Source organism: Sipha flava, unplaced genomic scaffold (genome assembly GCF_003268045.1).
Source record: "Sipha flava isolate LNK unplaced genomic scaffold, YSA_version1 241_pilon_pilon, whole genome shotgun sequence".
Lineage (NCBI taxonomy): Eukaryota > Metazoa > Arthropoda > Insecta > Hemiptera > Aphididae > Sipha > Sipha flava.
Genome location: NW_020272889.1, coordinates 164,322 through 187,296, shown reverse-complemented (window position 1 = coordinate 187,296; position 22,975 = coordinate 164,322). Strand labels below are relative to the sequence as shown.

The window sequence follows — 22,975 nt, the reverse complement described above, 5'->3', positions numbered from 1 at the left end:
TTTAAAAGTAAAATTAGGAATTTTATGATTTAAGATTAAATATTAATTTTTTGTTATCAGATATTCAATACAAATATTTTATTACTTTTAATTTCTTTCAGTTTAAATTATAACTATATTAAAATAAATCAATACAATATATTTCACTGACCTTTGCACAAAATGGTTATTCGAATGTAATGGTTTATATTTATCAATCAAAAATCATAAAATTATGAATAATCATTGTTTTCCATTGTATTTAAATGAATATGAGTTATGCAGTGAATTACACAGATTTAGAACTAAGTGTGTGCACAAGGTTGTGTACTTAGACGCTTAAAACTAGTGTCTTATTAAGCCATAAAATACAAAGAGACACTGCGATTTAACTCATTGATAATGTTGAAAAGGTTGTTCTGAATATTCAGACCTAAATTTCTACTTTAATTTTATTGTTTATTCATAGTTTTATTTATATGTGGTGAAAGATTTAATTAATTATGATATGATTCCAAGAAGAAAAATATACATATCTTACTATATAGGTATCTATATATTATATTGACTTTTTAATATTGAATTCACACTATGTGTAGCATACAGGTGTACAGTGTTCCATATTTCCTCTGGTCCCATCCAGGTGCGTATCCAGGAATTTTTTATGGAGGGGTTCAGCAAATTTAAACTTAGTATTTTTTAAAAAAAATAGCATATGTTGAAACACTGAAATTAATCAATTTATTGTATTTAAACAAATACAAAATATTAAACATTATTAATAAAATACATAATAGGTATATATTATATTCGAATTTCCAGGGTTAAAATAGCTATCACCTAATTACAATACTATATCAATTTTCCTTTTTGCCAATTCATCCAACATTTCTTCTGGATTAATTTCAATTGTTTTGTTAATATTTAGCTGTTCCATATTATTTTTTATTGACGCCCATTCGGCGTATACATAAATGATACCATATAAGTTAATTTACTATCTCAGGTTCATGATGGGGGTTCTGATTTCTCCACCATGGATACGCCGCTGGTCCCTTCATATTGATGATAAATGCTAGTTCAGACTATGCCAGTAATTTAGTCGAGTGGTAAGTGATTTACTAAATACTAAACGGTTTAGTAACTGAAAAGTGTTCAGACACAATTAGGGTTTAAACTGTTTTTAGTACATTAGTAGTCGTTTTGGTCTTGCTTATTTAGTTATCAGTCGGGAAAGAGGAGGGTACTACTCGATCAAAAAAATAGAATAGAATGGATTGACTAAACTAAATTATTTTACTAAACTACTCGACTAAATCGATCTGTTCATACATGGCCAGTTGCTAAAATACTCGCTACTTGACTAAATTACTGGCATAGTCTGAACTAGCCTTAATCATAAGTAGTCAAGTAAATAGTTGTCTTACGCCCATACGCATAGTCCTATTGTTAAATATCACATATAATTGCTTAAGTGACTCATAGCTAAGTGGTCCATAACTATTTTTATGTACAACTAAGTTGTGCTCTTGCATAAACAATATTTATGTATTCCATAGTCATGTAAAAGTTTATGTGATAATAACCATTGTTATCAGGGTTAATATGCTTATATTACCGCAAATTGATAAGATAACGAATAATAGTAATATTTTCAAATTTGTATACTTAATTTTGATTTCTAATTTTATAAAAAATATTTTATATAATGACGAGCAATTCAGAAAATAATAAACGCGTTCGTGATCCTAATATTTTTGAAGAGGAAAAATGTTTATAATAATTTTTACAAATTAAAATTAGACAGGTATTTCACTTGAAAGTTTGTTGTTGCATAAAATCGTAATGTTGTCAATAACTATTGAATGGGAGGTTTAAGCAATCCTCGATTGTGAACTTGAATACCTAATAAATCTACTATTTGGTACATGATAATCAGTTAATGTTTCAAAAATGTATTCTCATTGTATTTTTCAAACTGAACAACCATTTCTACATAATTAAAAAAGTTATAAAAATCATCAATACTACTATATTTTAGTAATACAATTGTTTAAAATTTATATTTTGAGCACAAAAAATATTAATAGCATGTAAAAAATAATAAATGTATGTATCGCTTAAGACTTAGGTGGCGGAATTTGATCGTATAACTTTATATGTTTGTTTATGGCCTATGTAACATATATGTATATATTCTCATTGTGCGAGAGAAAATTGTAAATACTATGTGTCACCTACGATAGTTACGTGACACTTAAATGACTATGCATACAGGTATTATACTCTTATGCCACTTATTGAGTTTCACGTGGAGTCCTTTGATATTTTTACTTAAATTGTTAAGTCTGGTGGTTGTACAAGTTGACGGTTAAAATTGAACTGAGTTTATTAACTTTTCAAAAAATTTGTCTGATGCTTAATAAAGTGCTGAATGTTGATTATGTTAAAGAAACGAATTGACAATGGTCATTGTTATTATGAGGATTAAAACGATTTACTGGTTTAAACAGCGATTGATATCTGAAAATCCCGTGTTGCTTTATTAGCGAAATTTGATACACTAAATTTTTATTTTATAGACTACTCGGTGAGTCCTGTTATGGATGGTATGTGTATAAGTCGTTATTAGTCTAAGAATGCTATATTTCATAATATATTAGGTGTTTGAAAGTAAGCCTGTACAGATTATAAAGACGTACGACAATATGTATACGTATAATAATTATATTACTAATGCGATAAGAATGAAAAACGATGATATAATCTAATTCAATGCTATAAACGAATTGTAATAACTTGCAAACATACGTTTGCAACACATAATCCCTTATCACTAATAGTTCAACAAAGACGTGCAATGATAAGTATACGAAAATACGTCATAACAAATTAATTTAAAATATTGTGCAGCGTATTTTAAGTTGAAAATCTATAGTCAAACTTTTGCAAATAATTGGGTATTCAGTTGATGCATTAAACTAGTGTTGGTGTTGTGAAAATTACTTTTAAAAAGGAGTTGGTTCCCGTTCTTGCTGTAAAAAAGAACCCGTTCCCGTTCCTTTTAAATTTTTTTTATGATTCAAGTGATTGTCAATGATATTATTTTTGTGGGCAAGTTTAAAACCAGAAGTTAATAATTATTTTTTAAATAAAAAAAAATTGTTTGATAGTTTATTAAACCCATATACTTTAAATTAATGGCTTTTGATTTTATCCATTTAAAATAGTTAATACACACGTAAGAAAAAATTAATAAAAGGTGATAGAAAAACCGGAATTTTATGGAGTCCAAATTTTTAACAAAATTGATTTGATTTATTTACATTGTTTTTATTACTGTTATAAAATCATAGTTTATATTATTATATTAACTTGATAATATGAAGTACTTGGTATGCATAAATGCATATTTATAGATTTTAGGTAATAAAAACATGGATAACAGCGGTAATCAATGATTCCAATTGAGGGCAAATAAGTGTATATCTTTTATCGTTGATTATAGAAAAGTTTATTACTATTTCATTACCAACATAAAATATTATTAATATATATTTAATATATTATAGAAAATATTATTATTAAAATAATGTAAAATTTTTTTTTTTTTGGAACGGAAATTTGCGTTTAAGTTCCTCGTAAATAGGAACTATTTCCTGTTCCTGATTTTTGTATTTGAAAAAGAACGCGTTTTGAGTTTTTGAGTGTCTTTCTATAAATATAAAATGGATTTCTTCCTAACACAACAAAAAAAAAAAAACATTTGTTATCAGCAGTGTTTGGAAAAAAAGACGTCCATGAACGCATGTTCATGCGTTCACGTTCATATTTTGTGAATAACACGCGAACGTCACTCTTTTTTTTTTCTTTTAAATAGAACGTAAACATGAACGACGTTTATATTTTAAATGGATCTGAACGTAATTGTGTACAAAGATACATAAGCGTTTGCAGACTTATATTTCAGGGAGTACTCACAATACTTTTGAACCTTGTCTCAACATGTAGGTATATACAATAAACTATTATGGATATATAATTAAATAATAATTTAATGATTTATTTTATAATCAATTGTAGGTAATTATTATATTATCATAATACATTTTTGTGTGAAAATATAGAATTTCTTTTCCAATTTTTTTTTTTTTTTTTTTACCAAATATTTTAGTATAAGAACATTCAATTTGAACAACATCAGTTAACATTTGGGCAATTTACTCTTAGACTTAACTTCTAGAGCCTCATTTACAATATTTCTGAGTTGTCCGTGCATACTCGGCACTCACCGTGCGCACGACTCTGCACAGATACTATGAATAAAACCAATGTATTTCGTTTCGAAATCTAAAATTGAGAATTTTTTTAATATTCCAATTTTCTTATAAAAATAAACTATAATAACATATCATACAAGTGTTTATGAATATGTTATCAATAAGGATGATATATCATTGTCAAAAATGATTAACAATGTTTATAATGCCATGACTTAACAGAATGTATAAGTTCTCAAACAGGCCAAAGTTTAGGAAAATGTACATAAAAATATTTAATTAATTGCAGATGTCGTTTTAAATAAATCCGATGTCCTTTGAATAAGTAATATATCTGTGAATAATGATACAAAATTGTAGGTATATAACTATTATTAACGGTTTATATTTGGGGGCCTAATTAAAAACTCAGGGGGGCTTAGATCCCTCAAGCACCCACCTAGCTCCGCCTATACCTAATATGTGTTTTACAGTTTTTTTTACGTTTTATTGGAAGTTCTTCTTCGACTTCGATGTCAATTTGGTCTTCTTTGATTTTCAATTTTACTTTTCAAATAATCAACAAAATATTTGGCTGCTTTCATTGTATGATCAAAATAGTCTTGTAAAAGACATATCTAAGTAAAACTAATCTAGTAATAAGCTTGAAAAAAATCTAGATTTTGATACTGGAAATATCGAATAACGGTGTGGTTATTTTAAAGAATTGAAGAAACATCATTGTCATTAAAATTGTTTCAAAAGAACAAAATGTTTTTAAAAGAGAGAGTGTATAATTTCTTGTTTTTGAGTTAACATCTATAGAATTTTAAATGTTTTACAAAGCTTATATATATTAATTATATAGTAATTAGTTGTAATTTATAAAATTAAAATTAAATAAAAATGATTATTAGCAAAAATAATGTTTTTTCTTAAATGTATTACTACAATTTATATTTAATATATAGTATGATTAATATATTTAATAATTTATTTTATTCCCTTACTATATTTATATTTGTTAATAAATATATATAAATAAATGTTTTATTATTAAGTATAAATAGTAGAATCGACAAAAAAAAAACAAGGAAATATCATATTAATACATTATAGGATGACGATACCAATCACCAATAAATTAACATTTCTAGTGAACGAAAAAATTTAGTTATGAAAATTTGATTATATATGATAAACTATTTAAAATATTTAACTAGAAGTTTGAATGTTAGTTTTTCTATTTATACTAGTACGTCATTACGAATGTGATATTTTTAGTACTCTAAATATTAGAAATATAATATTAATAAAAATCCAAGTAAAGTGTAATATATACATTTTTGTGTAAACAAAAAAATAAAAAAATTTCAATTAAGTAATTTTGAAGACTATCGGGTTAGTATATGTTATTGAGAAATAAAGGTAGTCAATATCTTTCCATAACCATGAAGTTATATATTTAAATATATACATCATACTATAATACATAGATATAACAGTAATGTTGGTTATTGGATTAATATGATATGAGATTCAATGAAGTTTTTTTTTTTAATATTTAATATATTTATTGATTAGGGAAAAAATACTATTAAAATTTAATATTATTAAAACAAATATATTATATTAATTTTCTTAAATATTAAATTTTAAATGTATTATCATTAAATAAATACAAATTAATGAGAGGATTGACATTGCTTAGTTCCAATAAATTGTGATTTAATAATTTCTCTATTAAATATCAGAATAATCAAAAATAATATTTTCGTGTTTTGTTGCTTTTTAAAAATGTACCTGCTTCCCTAGAAAGGCACGCCCCCTCCCAGTTTGAGAACCACTGCTATACAGTATATACACGCATTCTACTGTACATCATTACTTGGAATTATAGTATATAACACATATAGAAAATATACTAAAGAAATAATAAGTAATAACACTACTTTGATTACCTAGCGTACAATAGCGTAAATCATTACGATAATATGACCATTGAAAAATCATAACAAGTGCTAATAGACTATAGGAACAATGTTAAAATATTCAAATTAATTTTATACAATGGCTAAGGAAAGCATAGTTATTTTAGGTGTTTTCTAAAAATCGTATTATAATTATTAAAATTGACATCAACATCATTAGTAACATGTCCTGTTCTTAATCACAAAATGAACTCTGATTGCAGGAAAAAACAAAGGGAGCTCAACGAAAAAGATGTCTGAAAGAATTAGGATATTGCGGCCAAGAGTTAAGTAGAAAGAGTGAAATAATAAGTAACTGAACAGAAAGTGTTTAATTTCTATACAAGGATTATAACTGCAGACAGGATAGAGGTAGGTAAATGTTTATTTAATACTACTAAAATAATCAAATGCAAATATAAGAATTTGGTAGCCATTTCAAAATTTTTAAAAAAAATTGCCTACTATAGGTAACGTTCAATATAAACATATATGCAGTTTTTGAAATTGGAATACATATATTATAATATATCTAGAGTAGAACCTAGATTATCCAAATTAAATGGGATAGCACCTACTTCGGATACTGAAGTTTGGATACTGGAAATTGTTAAAAAACATTTTATTATTTTAAAACAGCGATTTCCAACCTTTTTATATCCACATACCACAATTTGAAAAATTTTCACGTACCACTTGACTAAATAACATTATTTTTTTACTTATCAACAAATAAAATGACAATATTTCACATAAACATCGTGTAAACAATAATTGGATACACCTACAATTTTTGCGTAGAGCAATGCAATTTGAATTCTGTTTTTTAGATGAATGTAATACTTAATAATACATATTTTTATGTTCTCTAACTTAAGCCTATCACACTCGCGCATGCGCATTGTAAATTCTTTTTTTTTAAATGGCAAACTCCACTTTTGAGTACAAATTAGTTTTTCCGTATTTTTTATGAATTTTAGTAGTTCAACCAAATTTATAAATCCAAAATTGATTGATTTATAGTGATTTAACGAAAAATATCGAAAGTTACACGATTTTCGTTTTTGTCCCCTATTACTTTGAAAAAACGGTTCTAGACAAAAGAAATTTCCCCTTATTATTTATTTAAGTTGTATTTAATTTTTAACTACCCACTGTACAAATTTTATGTAGATTAAATTAACCAATTAGGTGTTATAAGCATAGGTAATTTTGTTAAAATTTACTACAATGAGTTTCGATTAGAATCTGTTAATCCAGTGGAATGTCAGAATAACTCCGTCTATTTCCCAATAGGATGAGATAAGTAAGCAAGCGGTGCAATGCCGGAATAACTCTAACTATTACACCATTGCTCGTTTCTCAAAACCTCTCGATCAGTTTTGGGAGGAAACAAATTTATCAAGAATTCCTCTAGAATTAATTTTGTTTTCAATCATTCCTGAGTATAGTAGATCTTCGCATTAATTCAAAAATTGCATTTTGATGGACGTTGAATTGAGGTATTGAATTTTCTATCGTAACGTATATCAATATTTTCCAAGTTAGAACAATTTAATACATAAACGGGATTCATGCTTGGAAAACACCAGAAATTAATATAAACCTATTTATTTTGTAGTGAAGTTTAAAAATTCAACCGTAGTATTTTGATCTAAAAATATTTGAAATTACACTTCAATGAGTAATTTAATTTTTTTCTAAATGTCCAATAGTATTACGATCAATTTTTCCGTTGATGCCTTAACATTTACTGAAGTGACAGTAGTTATCGATGATTTAATCACAAAAAATTTAATTTTAAAAAATACGTGTCTAACTCAATTAAAATAATATTTTACCGTTGTGTTCATTACAATCGATTAGCCAGAGTTCATACTATTCTCAAAAATGTTTTATTAAAATTTTTAAAATAGTAGGTACTTAATATCCCTCCCAAAATAAAAGTAAATAAATTATTAATAAAAAATATTAATTATTAATTAATAATAATAAAAATAATAATAATTTATTAATTAATAAATTATTTCTCACTTTTATGGTATCAAATGTCGAATATGTTTTTGATGTGCTATTGGAATGTTGAAATATTACTAGAAGTAGACAAAATATATAGTCATACATTGTTTGAATAATATGATTAGAGTAGGTAGATTTATATGTAAATGAGAAAGGTATTCAAATCCCAATCAATATGATATCGATGATTGATCGAACACTGAATTTTCTTCCGAGTCATTACTCGACCCAATGTTCAACTTATTTATATTCTCTGGTTTCGTAAGAAATGTATTAGATTCTTTTTTTTTTTTTTTTTTATTGATCTTTTTATAAAACATTGGCTTCTAGGGCCATTAGTTTAATATTAACTTAAAATTAGTTTACAAAAGCTTATTTAATGTTATTGTACGAGTATGTCTTAAATTAAGTTGCATAGTTCAATTTATTTTATGAATGGTATGATGTTGGTGGTTGATTGAGGGTTAGATCTCAGCGCTTCTCCGATCTGTTGTGATATGTGGTATTTTTTTCTCGTGTCTTCGTATTTTTGGCATTCAGTAGTTATATGCTCTACTGTATAATCCAATCGCACATCAGATTCTTGTTCTAACATTTAATTCGATAATGTTAAACTTTAATTATCAGCATTTGATAAGTTGGAATGATTATGGAATATGAGGTACTTATTATAGGTGTTAACCTCTCCATTGATCCATTGTTCTCAATACATAAAACCGGCGCTAGTGGTTTGGGTTCTAAGTACGGGAATTATTGATTATTGTAGTGATGTGTTATCCTTAAATAAATGTTATGATTTGGATGAAATATTATACATTATTAATGGTTATCTAATTTTTCTTACAAATTATCGTTGGCTGTTGATATTGAATACTGTGTTTATTTATGTGTCCAGATTGTATCGCTGGAAACCATTACTATTGAGTCTATGAAAATGAATTGTTTAGTTGTTATTATTCGAATTATTCAAAAGCATTTTAAAAGGTTATAATTACCAATTAATTTATTGTATAATGTATTTTAATGAATTCAAACAACTCATTTGATATGATTAATCTGAACTTGTCACCATTTGATGAGGTTATGGGTGAATTCGTGAAGTATGGATTACTAATTTCAGGAGTCAATCTCTGCATCAATTAATTGTTTAGCAAACATAAAACCGGTGCTAGTGACCTCGGTTCTACGTACGGGACTATTGTTGTTTACATTTGTATTCTAAAACAAATGTTAGATTTAGATGAAATTTTTTACAACATTAATGATTATTCATTATCGACTGTCGTTTATAACTGAACGGCGACTGGATTTAATTATTTGTCCAGGTTGTTTTACTGGAAGCTGCCACCATTGAGTCTGTAAAAACAGGTAGTCATTATTCGAAAAATTCAAAAGTATTTTAGAAGTTATCATTACCAGTTCAATTGGTTTTTTTAATTTTATTTTTTTTGATATTTAAAATGTTTAAATCTAACTTCATAACTTTTTACTAAAATCTAGTTCCACGTCAATAATGAAATATAAAATATATATTACTTCAGTAAAGAAATTTTTCATTTAAGTATACGTATGGAATGTATACAGCGGTGAAACCTGAATACTATATAATGCAGAACAACGATACTTAAATGCTTTAAAATACAATGTTGGAAAATGATGGTGCTAGAGAGTTGGATAGAACACCGTTCCAATTGAAACATACCTAGAGAAATAAATTAACACAGATAGCTATTGAAGCTATCCTAGCAAGATGTTGGAACATGATTGATCACACATCGAGACACGAAAATGAACTCATTTATAGAATAATAGAAAGAAAATTGAAGATAAAAGACACTCGGGTCGTCCAAGAACTTAATTTGTTGAATAAATTATCTCCGATACTACATTATCAAGCTACACAAAACTAAAGAAGTTAACTAGAAACAGGGAGGACTGGGAGATTTCCAATTGCATTACCAACCAAAAAGTTAAATACAGGATGAAGAAACCCATAGTATTCCAGATTTTGGGTTTGTTATTTAAATCTCTCATGTGGTCAAAATGTCTCTTTTAACTATATAAATTAATGTTATTTCACATTATTAAAATCGAAATACTTTTAGATGTTTATTTTTGTTAATAATATATTAGTTCATACTTTGATCGATTGGCTGTAGCGTTATTATACGAGTACTTAACTAAAGATATTCTAATTCATCATTTATTCCAAAGAATAAATAATTTATACAAGAACCATTTTATGTTTAATTAAATATTATTACCAATAATTGAATCAGTTGCCTGTTATCAGTTACCCCTGTTGTGTGAACCGTCGTGACTTTTTCTTTGGATTCGTTTGCTAGTTCATATTTAAGTTGTTCGTCTAGGGCTGTCATTGATTTTGCGTATGTGTTCAAGTCGTTAAATTTCGTAGCCGAGTTATGGTAGATTGCATTATTTTCTTTTTGATTTTTAATTATGGTATTAAATTGTCCTGTTGGTAGTTGAAATTGTGGTACATAATCTTTGGAAAAGTTACCTTTTCCTAGGTATTTCGTTAAAATAATATTGTTTTTGGTAAAGGCTTTGCAATTTGATTTCAAAGTTAGTATCCCTGTTCCATTTATTTGTATATTATTAACATTATCTTGATAGTTTATGATAAGATCTATTGTTTCGTGCGTTGCGTGTAACCAACGGTTATTGTTTCCTAATTGGTGCCAAATGTCATTAAAAATAGGTACGGTTTTTATTTCACAATTTTTTGGCATAATATTTCCGTTTGTAAATAATTGAAATTCATAATTTAGTTTTACATTATTTGATAGTGGTATGTTGGTTTGACAAATTAGTTTTTGTTTTATCGTTTTACACTTGTCAATTTGATTTTGATTAAAAAAGGTATACAACTGTTTATTATTTTCTACCGCTAGGAATTCATGTGTGGATTGTATAAAAATAAAGTCATTACTATTTACGTGTACTGGTAAAATAATGATTCGGTAAAGAGTAAAAGGTATGTTTTCTATTAATGGGATATATATTACGTATACTAATAAGTGGTTTTATAACTATAAAATATTTTTAGGTCTATAATTTTTATAAAGTCAAAATAATTTTTTGTGCTTATTTCTACTGGTAAATTTAAGTTGGTAGGTAAATTTGTCATTATGTCTTTTAGTTGTGTTAGAACTTCACTTGGTCTTAGTACCTGTGGGTTAATTAGTCCGTTGTGTGCATTCATTATTATATTAAGAAGTAGTGTCGTTTCTTTTGAGTATTGGTTTAGTATCTTGGTATAAAGTGAGTTGAAAACTAATAATTATTCAATTATATTTAAAAACTTGAGATCATCTTTTTGCAGTTTTAATTCGTCGTTTAGTTTTTTTATATTATATTCTACATTATCCCAAATTATTGCGTAGTTTGAGGTAATGTTTTCTACTGAATCTAGAGTATTTCTGAAAATTTTAATCTGTTCCCTTTGAATTAGGAGGGATTTTATCCGTTTTTCTTCGAGAGTTCGGATTTTTTTCTCATAATTGTCGCCTTCTTCTTCGGTGAGTACTCCGAATAGGGCACGCTGTAATTTACCTATTCCACCGAAAAACGAGCTACGTCTTTTTCGTTTGTTAATTGCATTTTCGTCGGTTTCGTCAATTGTTAGGTATTGTAGTATTTCACGTTCTCCAGTAATTTTTTTGAGTGTTTGAATATTAATTTTCATGAGGTCTATGCAAGTTTCTGTTAATTGCGCGTAATTTGATTCATATTTGGTACATAAATCTTTTAGATTGTTGAAATATGTTGTTACAGTTATATGGTTTTGTTCATAGTTTGATATGTTATAGAATGTTATTAAATTCAATTGCGACACTGTAATGTATAATGGTGATATGTTTTCAAAATAAATGCCGGGATTATTAGTAAATTTATTATGTTCGAAAGGAAGTGACTGTGTATTAGTAAATGAATAGTCGCGAATAATATGATGATTTGCGTTTTCATATTGTATTGTATATATTTGTCTCGTCGAGATTTATTGAGCACCCCCTATAAACTAAAAAAAACAAAAAAATAATTTTATTTATATAATTTATTTATTAATAAGATTTATTTTTTTTTATAATGTTAACACTTCTTTGTTATATAATGGTTTCATTCTTTGGACGTGTATGACGTCAATGGTTGTTTTTCCATTCAGTATCATTTCTACTTTATAACTAACGTCTGTTAATTTTATTTTTCATTTTATTATATTATATATGTAATATGTATAGGAACTCCGTATACCAGAAACGAGCTTGCTCAGTTGATATACGTATCAGCTCTTATCAATATTATTGTAATAATTTAACTTTTGTAATTTGATTATTGTATTGAAATAATGATATTGATTTGCTGAAATAAATAAATAAATAAATAAATAAAAATTTCTTTATGATTGTAAATGGTCCTCTATATTTATTCGCTAATTTTTTTGGTTTGGTTTTTGGTTTAAATGGTTGGGAACGTTGAAATCGAATTTTATTAAAACTTTTTGTCCTGGGGTAAAATTTATATTTTTATGTTTTTTATCATATTACGACTTTTGAATTGCTTGTTCTTTTTCTATATTTTTCGGGATGATTTCCCTAACTTTTTGTCAAAAATCTTGTAATTAAAGGAATCATCGTCTGATATTAATTTGTTGTCTAAAGGTTGATTTGCTTCTATCTCGTGAAGTAAGTAAAAGGGGCTTAGTTTAAGTCTGGAACTAAGGGTGGTATTGTATGCAAACACTACCATTTTATAGTAAATAGACCAATTTTTTTGATTTTCAGTCACATAGTGTGATAAGCTGTTGTAAATAATTTTATTCGTGAGTTCCGTCATACTGTTTGTTTGGGGGTGATATGCGCTGGAGAAAATTTGAGTAATACCTAACTTTTTACACGCATATTCCATTTCTTTATTTTTGAAATGAGTACCTCTGTCGCTACAAAAGTATTTAGGTACCCCATAGGATGTAATAATATTCATTAAAAAATTTATTGTTGCTGTTCCATTTGCGTTTGTTACTGTTTTCGCAAATGCCATTTTTGTTGCATTACATGTAGCGACAATAAGATATTTTTTTCCATTAGAGGGTGGTAGTGGACCTAAATAGTCGAAAGTTAAACGTTGCATTGGTTTTTCTGATATTAATGGAATAGGTTGGAGAAGTCCACGACCTTTCCCAGGGGGGTTTTTTATCATTTGACAGGAGTGACATATTTTATTGTATCTTGGATCATTGTGGGCCAGTAGTATTTCAATTTTAATTTTGCCAAAGTTTTTGTGATTCCAAAATGTTCGCTAAAAACCGAATCGTGATAGGACTTTAATATAGTGTTGATTAAATTTTTAGGTATTACTAGCAGATTTTTAGTTCCGTAGGGGGACTAATTTTTAAAATACAATAAATCGTTTTTAATACAACATTGTCTTGACTTTTCTTTATATTTAGAATTAATATTATTTTTAATTGTAGTTATTATGCCATTACAAAATTCGTCTAATAGTTGATTTTGTTTTAAGTTTTCAATATTAATGTTATCCGTGGGTATTGATTCATTATTTTCAACATTTTTTAATTCGCTTATTAATGTGTTGATATTTTCTACAGGGTATCGAGATAAACAGTCTGCCGCTAAATTCCATGAGCCTGGTTTGTGTTTAATATCTATGTCAAATTCTAATAATTTAAAAATAAAAATTTGGTTATTCTAGAAGAAGGGTTTTTCATAGTTTTAAAATATTGTAAACTTGAATGATTACTAAAAACTGTAATTTTTCGACCTACTAGATAATCTTTAAAATAGTTTAATGCAAATACTACAGCTAACATTTCGAGTTCTGTTGTAGAAAATTTTTTCTCACCTCCCTTTAATTTCCTATAGGCAAATGCGTTTGGGTGTTTTTTTCTGTCAGGGTTTTCTTGTTCTAGAATGCCCGAAAGTCCCTCTATTGATGCATCTGTAGTGACGAAAACTGGGTATTCGTCCTCGAAATTTAGCTAATACAGGTGCTGTTATTATTGCATTTTTTAAAAATTCAAGTGCGTTGTTTTCGATATCGCTCCACTTAAATTTGTTTTCATTTTTTGTTAAGTTAATTAAAGGGTTTGCAATCTTTGCAAAATTTTTAATATATTTCCTATAGTAACTAGTTAATCCTATGAATGAGCGTACATCTTTTACCTTTTTAGGCATGGGGAAGTTTGTTATTGTTTGAATGTTTCTTTCTATAGGTACTATATCGTTTTAGATATTTTATGACCTAGCAATTCTATTTCAATTTTGAAAAATACGCATTTGTTTGTTTTTAATTTTAATCCTGCTTCGTCTAATCGAATGAAAATTTCTTTCAGTCTTTTTAATGCTGTTTCAATTTTTTTTCCAAAACAACAAATGTCATCTAAATAGGCCACCATAGTTCTATATAGATAGTCACTAAATAAGTTATTAACTATTCGTTGAAAAATAGGTCCAGAATTTTTAAATCCTTGTGGAATTCTTTTAAAGTGATATAGCCCGAAATCTGTGATGAAAGCAGTTTTATTTTTGTCTTCTATTTTTAATGGTATTTGAAAGTAACCTTGAGCCATATCGATAATTGAATAATATTTATAATTATATAATAATATCTGGCTCCTTCTATACTTCTAAATAAATCTTGTGATCTAGGAATAGAATGTTTATCACTAATTGTTTCATTATTTAATTTCCTATAGTCTACCAAAAATCGATATTCTCCTTTTTCTTTTTTGGGTATTAAGAATACTGGAGCAGCGTAGCTACTTCGACTAGGTTCAACTATGTCAGAGGCTATCATTTGGTCTACTAAAAATTTTAATTTTTTTCTTTGTGTTGGTGATACTCTGTAAGGAGGTTGAAATATGGGATTGTTTGATTTTAATTTGATTTCAACCGGCTTGACGTTTGCGCAACCAATGTCTAATGGGTCAGATGTAAATAGATGTTTGTATTCGTTTATTAAATCTTTTACTAATTCTCTTTGTTCAGTCTTTAATTCTTTTGAAATTTGTATTACCGTCTCTTGTTTATCAGTGATCTTGTCAAATTTAATAGTTGTTAAAATTGTTTGGTCCTCGTTGTTGGTTTTTTCTAAATTATTTTATTTTTCCCAAAGTCATACCTTTGTAAACTTGTATGTATAAATTTGAAAAATTATACACTGGTATTATTGTGTCATGTGGTCTTAAAATTTTTGTTTTCAATTTTAAATAATATTTTCGACTTAGTATGTCAACTGGATCAATGAATATGTTTTCGGTATTATTATTATTTTGTTCGTTAATATACACTTTAATTTTTAAATTTGTTGTGGTTTTTGGAGATATAATTTTATTTTCAATAGTTAATATTTTTCCCTGAGCATTATCATTATTTTTTTGTTTATGCGGGCATTCAATTCTGATATATGTGGCTCTTTTTCATTCTTAATAATTTTATCATCATGCTTTTTGCTATAGTTAATACTGGCTATGTATTCTATTTCCGTATACATATTTGAATTACTATTTTTGTGATGGTGGTACTAAATTTCGTCTATTGTTATAAAATTGTTTTTAATTTCAATACTTTTATTTTTAAAATTGATTATTACGTTATTTTTAATATTAAAATCATTTCATAAAAGAATTTGCATTGAAGTCCTCTTATCACAAATGCATTTATAAGGTAGTTATAGTTGTTTATTCTAATTGTTAAATTTATGTTTCCTAATTGTTCTAATTCGTTATTATCTGCACCTGTTATTGTAACTCTTTCTTCGGGTTTTAATAGTTCCTTATTTTCGATTAATGAGTAATCTATACATGAAAAATTCGAACCGGTGTCTACTATCGCATATTTTTCGATCCCCCTTATTTCTACCTTTATTGAAAGTACTCTTTGTTTACGTTATTTTTCTGTTATTATATCATTGTAATAATTACAATTATTGTTTCCTATAACTAAATTATTATTTGTATTTTGCAAACAGTTTTGGCGTTCAAAATGGTTATTTATGTATTTTTTTATTGTATTTGAATCAGGAAAACTAGTGTTTATGGTAATATTAGAAACTTTTTGTGGGTTGTTTGTTTTAATGAAAATGACAGGTATCCAATGAAAATTTTTATGAAAAATTCCAATGTTTTGGCGGTTTGGTTTCCAATAAATGATTGCGTTGGTATTCTCATTTGTTTCGTATATTATAAACAGATTCAGATTAAATAAGTTACTAATAAAAGCCAAGTCATCATCCCTGAGATTGTTTCCTGTTTTACAATAAGGTATATTTAACATATTTTATATTTGTAATGTTGTTTTGTATATATTATTATTCTGAAGACAAATCCGCAATGCATGGGCGCCGCAGTCACCATCATGCGGTACGTCGTTTAATTTGGTGAATGAACCAGCCATCAATGCCACTTCTTTCTCCAAATTGTCATTGCTGTTAGTCTTTGAATTATTAATATATTCAGTTTGCGACTGATTAGTAGTTGTGATATTATTGTTTAATTTATTCTCATTTTCTGGTAATGAAAATATTCTAATTTTAATATTTGAATTTTGAAAAATAAATTTTAACATGCTGGCTATAATTTCCCATTGTTTTTTGTCCAATCCCGCACATATTTTTGGTAATGCTAATGTACTAATTTTGTTTTCTATACAAAATTGTCTAGTATTTATCAAAGTATTAAATATGTTTAAGTAGGTAGGTTTATCATAGTATTTGTTTTTCGTAATTAAGTATAAAATCCATTTATTATTTAAATTTAAATGAGTTACTTCTGTAATTTTTTTTTTTTTTTGACTAATTAGTTTATCTTCATTATTAAATTTATTTTTAAATTCTAAGGCTATTCCATTTGACATGTTTAAACATTTGCTGACGCAGTGTCCTATTGCAATATGAGATTCTAGGGAAAAAATGTCACCTATTGATTCTTCATAGTCGCATGTAAATTTAGTCTGTGTGTTTTTATTGCCGAGTAAGAATTTTTGGAATTCTGTTAATTCAAAAATATGGTGACGACAAGCAAAAAATAGAATATTTCGGTTTAATTTTTGTTCAAGAAGAACGCATGCACCATTTAGACAGTCACTATTTGATACAGTAGTGTCAAATACAAAAGCTTCAACTTGATTTAATAGACATCAATCGTTTAAAGTATTATACACAGCTGAACATATTTCATTTCCACTCCCAGATGGTAATTGTAGAACTCCTAATAATTGTTCAACATTAGGAGCTGTGATAATCACAGAAAGTCGATCTATTGTGTCCCTTCTTGTTAAGTCTGATAGTAATTTTGAATCCCAATGCACAACGTAATATTATAGATTTACATTTAAAAAATTAGATTTTATAGCTTCAGATAATTGTTCACGGCACTTTTATCGAGCTCTTTTAATTGAAGATCTATTAATTATGTACTCATAAGTATTGACATCAAATGATTCAGCTGCAGCTGTAAATAAACACACGGCATCTCGGTCACTTACTTTGCATTTATCTAATGCTGCCGATAAACGGTGGTTTATAATTTTCTTTCTTGCTCGCTTGATTGTTAATGGACCAGGACTTTCAAGATTTATAATTTCATCTTCATCAGTGAAGTTTTCATCTGATGTATAGTCCATAGACACAACTGTAGTATAAAAATTATTAGAAACATTGTTTTTGAAAGTAATGATTTAAAATTATAAATTTACATTAATTTTAAAAATATAATTATATAAACTACCATTTGATTTCGATGTGATTTTGTGTTTTTCATTCTGTCTAGCTTTTTGTTTTTCTAAAGACAATTTTCGAAATTCAAGACCGGTTAACTTTGAATCTTTACCCATCATGCATCCATGACGTTCTATTTCACGTTGTTTTATTAAAAATAGTTTATCTTCATGAATTTTTATAATATTTAAAGCATTACTATGCACAATGTCAAATAAGTCATTTAAATTGTCTTTAAACGTATTCATAATTTTTTTTTGTGTATCAGTATATCTATTTTTATTTTTATCTAATTTTCTCCGTTCGTCATAGAGTTTTTTAATTTTCGTTACGCAATTTGATCGACCTTGAATTGGTATACGCGCTTTTCTCCAAAAAATTTGACATTCATCAAACACAAGACTAGCGCTATCATGTAATGTTAGTTTGACTAAATGCATAGGTATTGTAACGCTCAAAATATCTCTTTTTGATGGAAGCTTACTACCAGTTATTTGATTTTTCATAACACCAACCAAGAAAATGAATTGTCTTGACATAATTGAATATGTAAATTAAAACTTATACTTTATATAGGAACATTATTATACAATATCTTACAATGAACACTACTACAATCACAATTTGTCTAACCACATCGCCGTACACTCGGTGAATAACAGAAAATTAAACATGTTGGCTAATTTCATTTTTGCGATAGGTATTTAATGACACCAATATTGATAATAATAAATTATAGTGGTCATAAATAGTTTTCAACACATGGTTATCGCCAAACAAATATTCTTATTATTGAAAATCATGATAAATCTAATATATCTTCTACATATTTGATTAAAATTATAATTTTCAAAATTATTATTTTATATAATCAAAATATTACTATAATACAATGGATACTCCGTTGAAAATTTAACAACTACTTTCTTTAGGATATTAAATTTTTATCGATTTTTATGTAAGAAATTTTATCGTATTTTTAATATTTTATTAAACACATGAATAAATATAAAAAATCTATTTTGTAAAATAAATAAAATATTTCGTATTTTACTATTTTTCTTGGAAAATTACAGACTTATGACAAATTTTTTTAAATATATATTTTATGAGCAACATTAAAATATATAATTAACCTTCTATACATTTTTTCGCTAAGTACTATAGTTTTTGAGTTAAATTCACAAAACTACAAAACTACCCTCTATGACAAATTTTCAACCCTCTTGAGGCATGGGAAGGGAGTGAGTCATCATGACCAAATTTAGTTCCAATTATTTACTAATTATAATAAACAAAATGGCGGGTACCTGGCTCGAAATGTCGAAAGTTAAAAAATAAGAACCACCCTAATATATATACGTACATATTATTTACTTTGTTCATTGAAGTAAACTGTAAAGTATTATTATAACAGCAGTATAAAAGGTTGGATAAGGCCGTATATAGAAATTTTTTTCGGAAGAGGTCCAAAACATGTATATTGTAATTTTATTGAATTTAGATTTTAACTTTTGATATTTGGTTTAAAATATAACAGAAAAAGATTTATTCTTCTTTTATTAAAATTAATATCAAGTTTTTATATGATACTATGATATAAAATTAAAAGCTGTCAATGATTAATTGGAGCTTAAGTCTATTTTGACTGAAAATATTTATGTTGGTATTAAAAATAAATAAGTATTTTAAACATTCGTAAAATATTGAATATTTTCGGGGGTGAGGGGGTCCAGACACCCTGGACATCCCAGATACGGCCTTGGATGGATGTACTCTATTTTTATGAACCAAATATAAATGTTTATTTTCAAGCCCATCAAAAAATTCTGCGTTCGCCACTACGTTACATGATTAACTTATTTTCGCTATCGTATCATATATATCACAATAATCCATTTTATTTTCTTACGTTTAAAAATGTCATTCATAAAGCGGACATAACTGGTACAGTGGTGCATTTAATATAAACGCGCCCCGGGGCAAAATAATTTTTCCGCCCTACCCCCTTATCAAAAAAAAAAATATATATATAAATAAATTCAAAGTTAAGCAATAAAACATTTAATTTTATGAAACAAATTATAAATCAGTTGTTTTACGATATTGTACCTATTAGATAATTTTATAGTAATATATATCCTAACGTTAACCTAATTTTTTTTCAAAGTGAATATTCCTTTCTTAAAATATATATATATATATATATATATATATATATATACGGTGGCGTAATTAGAAATTTGGTTTGGGGGAGGATTATAGGTTGTAGCAAAATCTGTACACCTCATATATTACCCCCCCCCTCACCAGAACAAAAATTTTAATAATTTAAATGTTAATGATAATAATAATAATAATAATAATAGTAATCGTAATAATAATAATAATAATCATATTATCACAATATAATAAATAAAAAAAAAATTACATAAAAAGTTTTGGGGGGGTATCATGTATACCATGTATAGTTTATATATTAAATATAGAAAACGGAATTAACACTTATTATATGTACAATGGTGTCATATATAGATTAAATATATTATATTAATTATTAATTATATATAATAAAATAATCGATGGCTTATAATTTTTTTCTTGACTTTTGAGAAGGAAAATGTTCAACAATATCATTAAAATTAATAGTTTTCGTTAAATCAGCTCAATGTTGAGGGTCGTTAATTAATTAAGACGATTTTCTCCCGTTGTTGATTTTAAATAAGTTTTGACCCTTTTTAATGTAGAAAATGATTTTTCCGTTGAACAATTACTTGAAGGTGTACATATATAGTAGCATCCTTAGAGCAATATCAATATAAGGATATACTTCAACTAAACTATTCTCTTTTATAAATGCTAACATACATTGAACACTTTTAGGTACAATTTTGCTCCTTTTGTAAACTTTTTAAATGTGCCTTAAGTGAATACCACGTTCTGTGTACCCGAGTCTTTATTATAAACATTGAACGAAAATATAATATCTTATCGAATAATAAATATAATATACCTATTTTGTTATTTCACTATTACCTAGGTGACTAGGTATAGTATAATTTTTTTAATTTCTTATTAGATACTCAACAATATTTTTTAAAATACTAAACAATACCGAAAAAGGTGTGAAAATTAAAAAAATCATGAACACATCAATAATAAAAGTTAAAATATTTTGCCGCTCCCAAAAATTTGCCACCCGGGGCATTTACCCCTTTCGCCCCTTTAAATGCGCCACTAAACTGGTATCGATATTTTTGAGTTAGTGGAGAATGTTTGCCTCACTCGTGTTGTCACCCTCTTTCACTCGGTCTTAAAGTTGGAATGACTGGGGTAACAATATAAGATACGAAATTGTTTTACTAATTTATAAATTACTATTTTTATTATTTTGTTTAAAATTTATGAGATCAAATAAAAACAGCCAATTAAATTGCAAGTTGGGACCTATTACAGTGATGTCAGTTTAATTATTATAAACATCGTATTCATATAACACATGTATACATATATGTACGAAAAACGGGATTTATTATAAGTAACAATAACAACAATTATAATTGCGATGCGATGGAGTCAAATATCCGAGACGCTATAGTATTGATTGTGTTACGCAAAATTTTGTCACATACTCCACTCTGTTGTTGCTGCCGTCCTTTATGTAATTCACGATTTAGCTCATGGGTCTGGCAAAAATGCACGTGATCAACTGCGTCACGAGGATATTGTAGTCTGACCGATCTTACGTCGATATTGCCAACGTAAGCTTGTTATACAAGTCACCATGACCAGACGACGATATTATATGGTTTTGATGAACAAAATATTTCGTACACACGTGTTTGTAGTGTTTGTTATGTTGTAGTAAAACGATAATGAATCCTATGGAAAAATTAATGACGCGTTCGCGTGCACGTGCTATACAAAATGTTTTGATTGGAGGAGGTACTATTCGGAGTTGTACGAGACAGTGGCGTATATAGGAGGGGGGGGGGCTAGTAAGCTACAGCCCCCCCTCCTGAAATGTTTTAAAAAACTTAAAAATTATTTGAAAGGGCTTTTGGTTAAATGGTTAAATGGTATTTTAATGGTGTTTTATACTTATTTAGAATTTGCGTCCAACTTCAAATCGTTTTGATACGTTATGTAAATGAAATGTAGTGCGTCTTGTTAGTAATTCTTAGATAGCAGTGGTAAGTTAACCCTGTCCATAGTCGCCCCTCCCGAAAATATTTCCTGTATACGCCACTGGTACGCGAACATCGACGTGTAAGGTGTACATTTGAAAACAAACGAATATTCGTTATTACAGTTATCATTATATTAATAACAGGCCATTCAAGTGTGTCGAATACAGCAAATGAAATTAAAAAATAATGATCAATATCTTCTATGTATATATTTAAATAATATAAAAAAAGAATAAACAATTGTATATATATAAAAAAAAAACAAACTTTACAGAAATGTAATAAATAAATATAGTGATTTCACGTAATAATTATATTTTGTCATAGTAAAATAATAGTAATAATAATCGTATGCGGTGTGTATAAAAATATAACGTTTGAATATTTACACATGTTTATAAAAATGAGATCAAAGAACGCCTTTGTACGGGTGGTTTGGGGGGGGAGGATGACGGGGTGGGTTTCGACGATCGTGTACGTTATTATCGTACGTAATAACGCGTGTAGCGGGTGACGAATAACATACATTTTGATATGATTCCTTCGTCGCTTCGAACGCGAAAGGGCGGCTATGCGAAACGACGTTGTTCCCGCGCGGTCGTGTAGATGCTGTGTACATCCCGCGCGCACCGCGTACGGTCGTACGGTCGTCGGCGCCGTCCGTCGGAGTGGAAAAAATAAAAAAAACCGTTTCGGCCACGACGGCTTATTTGGATATGACGACGGCCAACAGTTTCGCGTCGGACGCGGCCGCCACGGCGGCGGCGGCCGTGTGTTCGGCCGCGGCCGTCGGGCAGTGCAC

The 22,975-nt window shown here is 27.7% G+C and overlaps 1 protein-coding gene and 1 long non-coding RNA gene across 2 annotated transcripts in view; both read right to left on the bottom strand.

Annotated features, from left to right (window-relative positions):
* Positions 1–8,604: 8,604 nt before the first annotated feature.
* LOC112684121 lies at positions 8,605–9,566 on the bottom strand. Its single transcript, XR_003148650.1, has 3 exons — positions 9,223–9,566; positions 9,072–9,153; positions 8,605–9,005 (listed from the first exon to the last, which is right to left on the bottom strand). It is a non-coding gene; the product is annotated as an uncharacterized LOC112684121 (long non-coding RNA).
* Positions 9,567–18,466: 8,900 nt separating this feature from the next.
* LOC112684133 overlaps positions 18,467–22,975 on the bottom strand; it is a 13,674-nt gene continuing 9,165 nt past the window's right edge. Inside the window, exon 4 of the mRNA XM_025555464.1 lies at positions 18,467–18,514. Within this exon, the coding sequence (XP_025411249.1) occupies positions 18,467–18,514 (48 nt within the window). The remainder of the gene's footprint in view (positions 18,515–22,975) is intronic.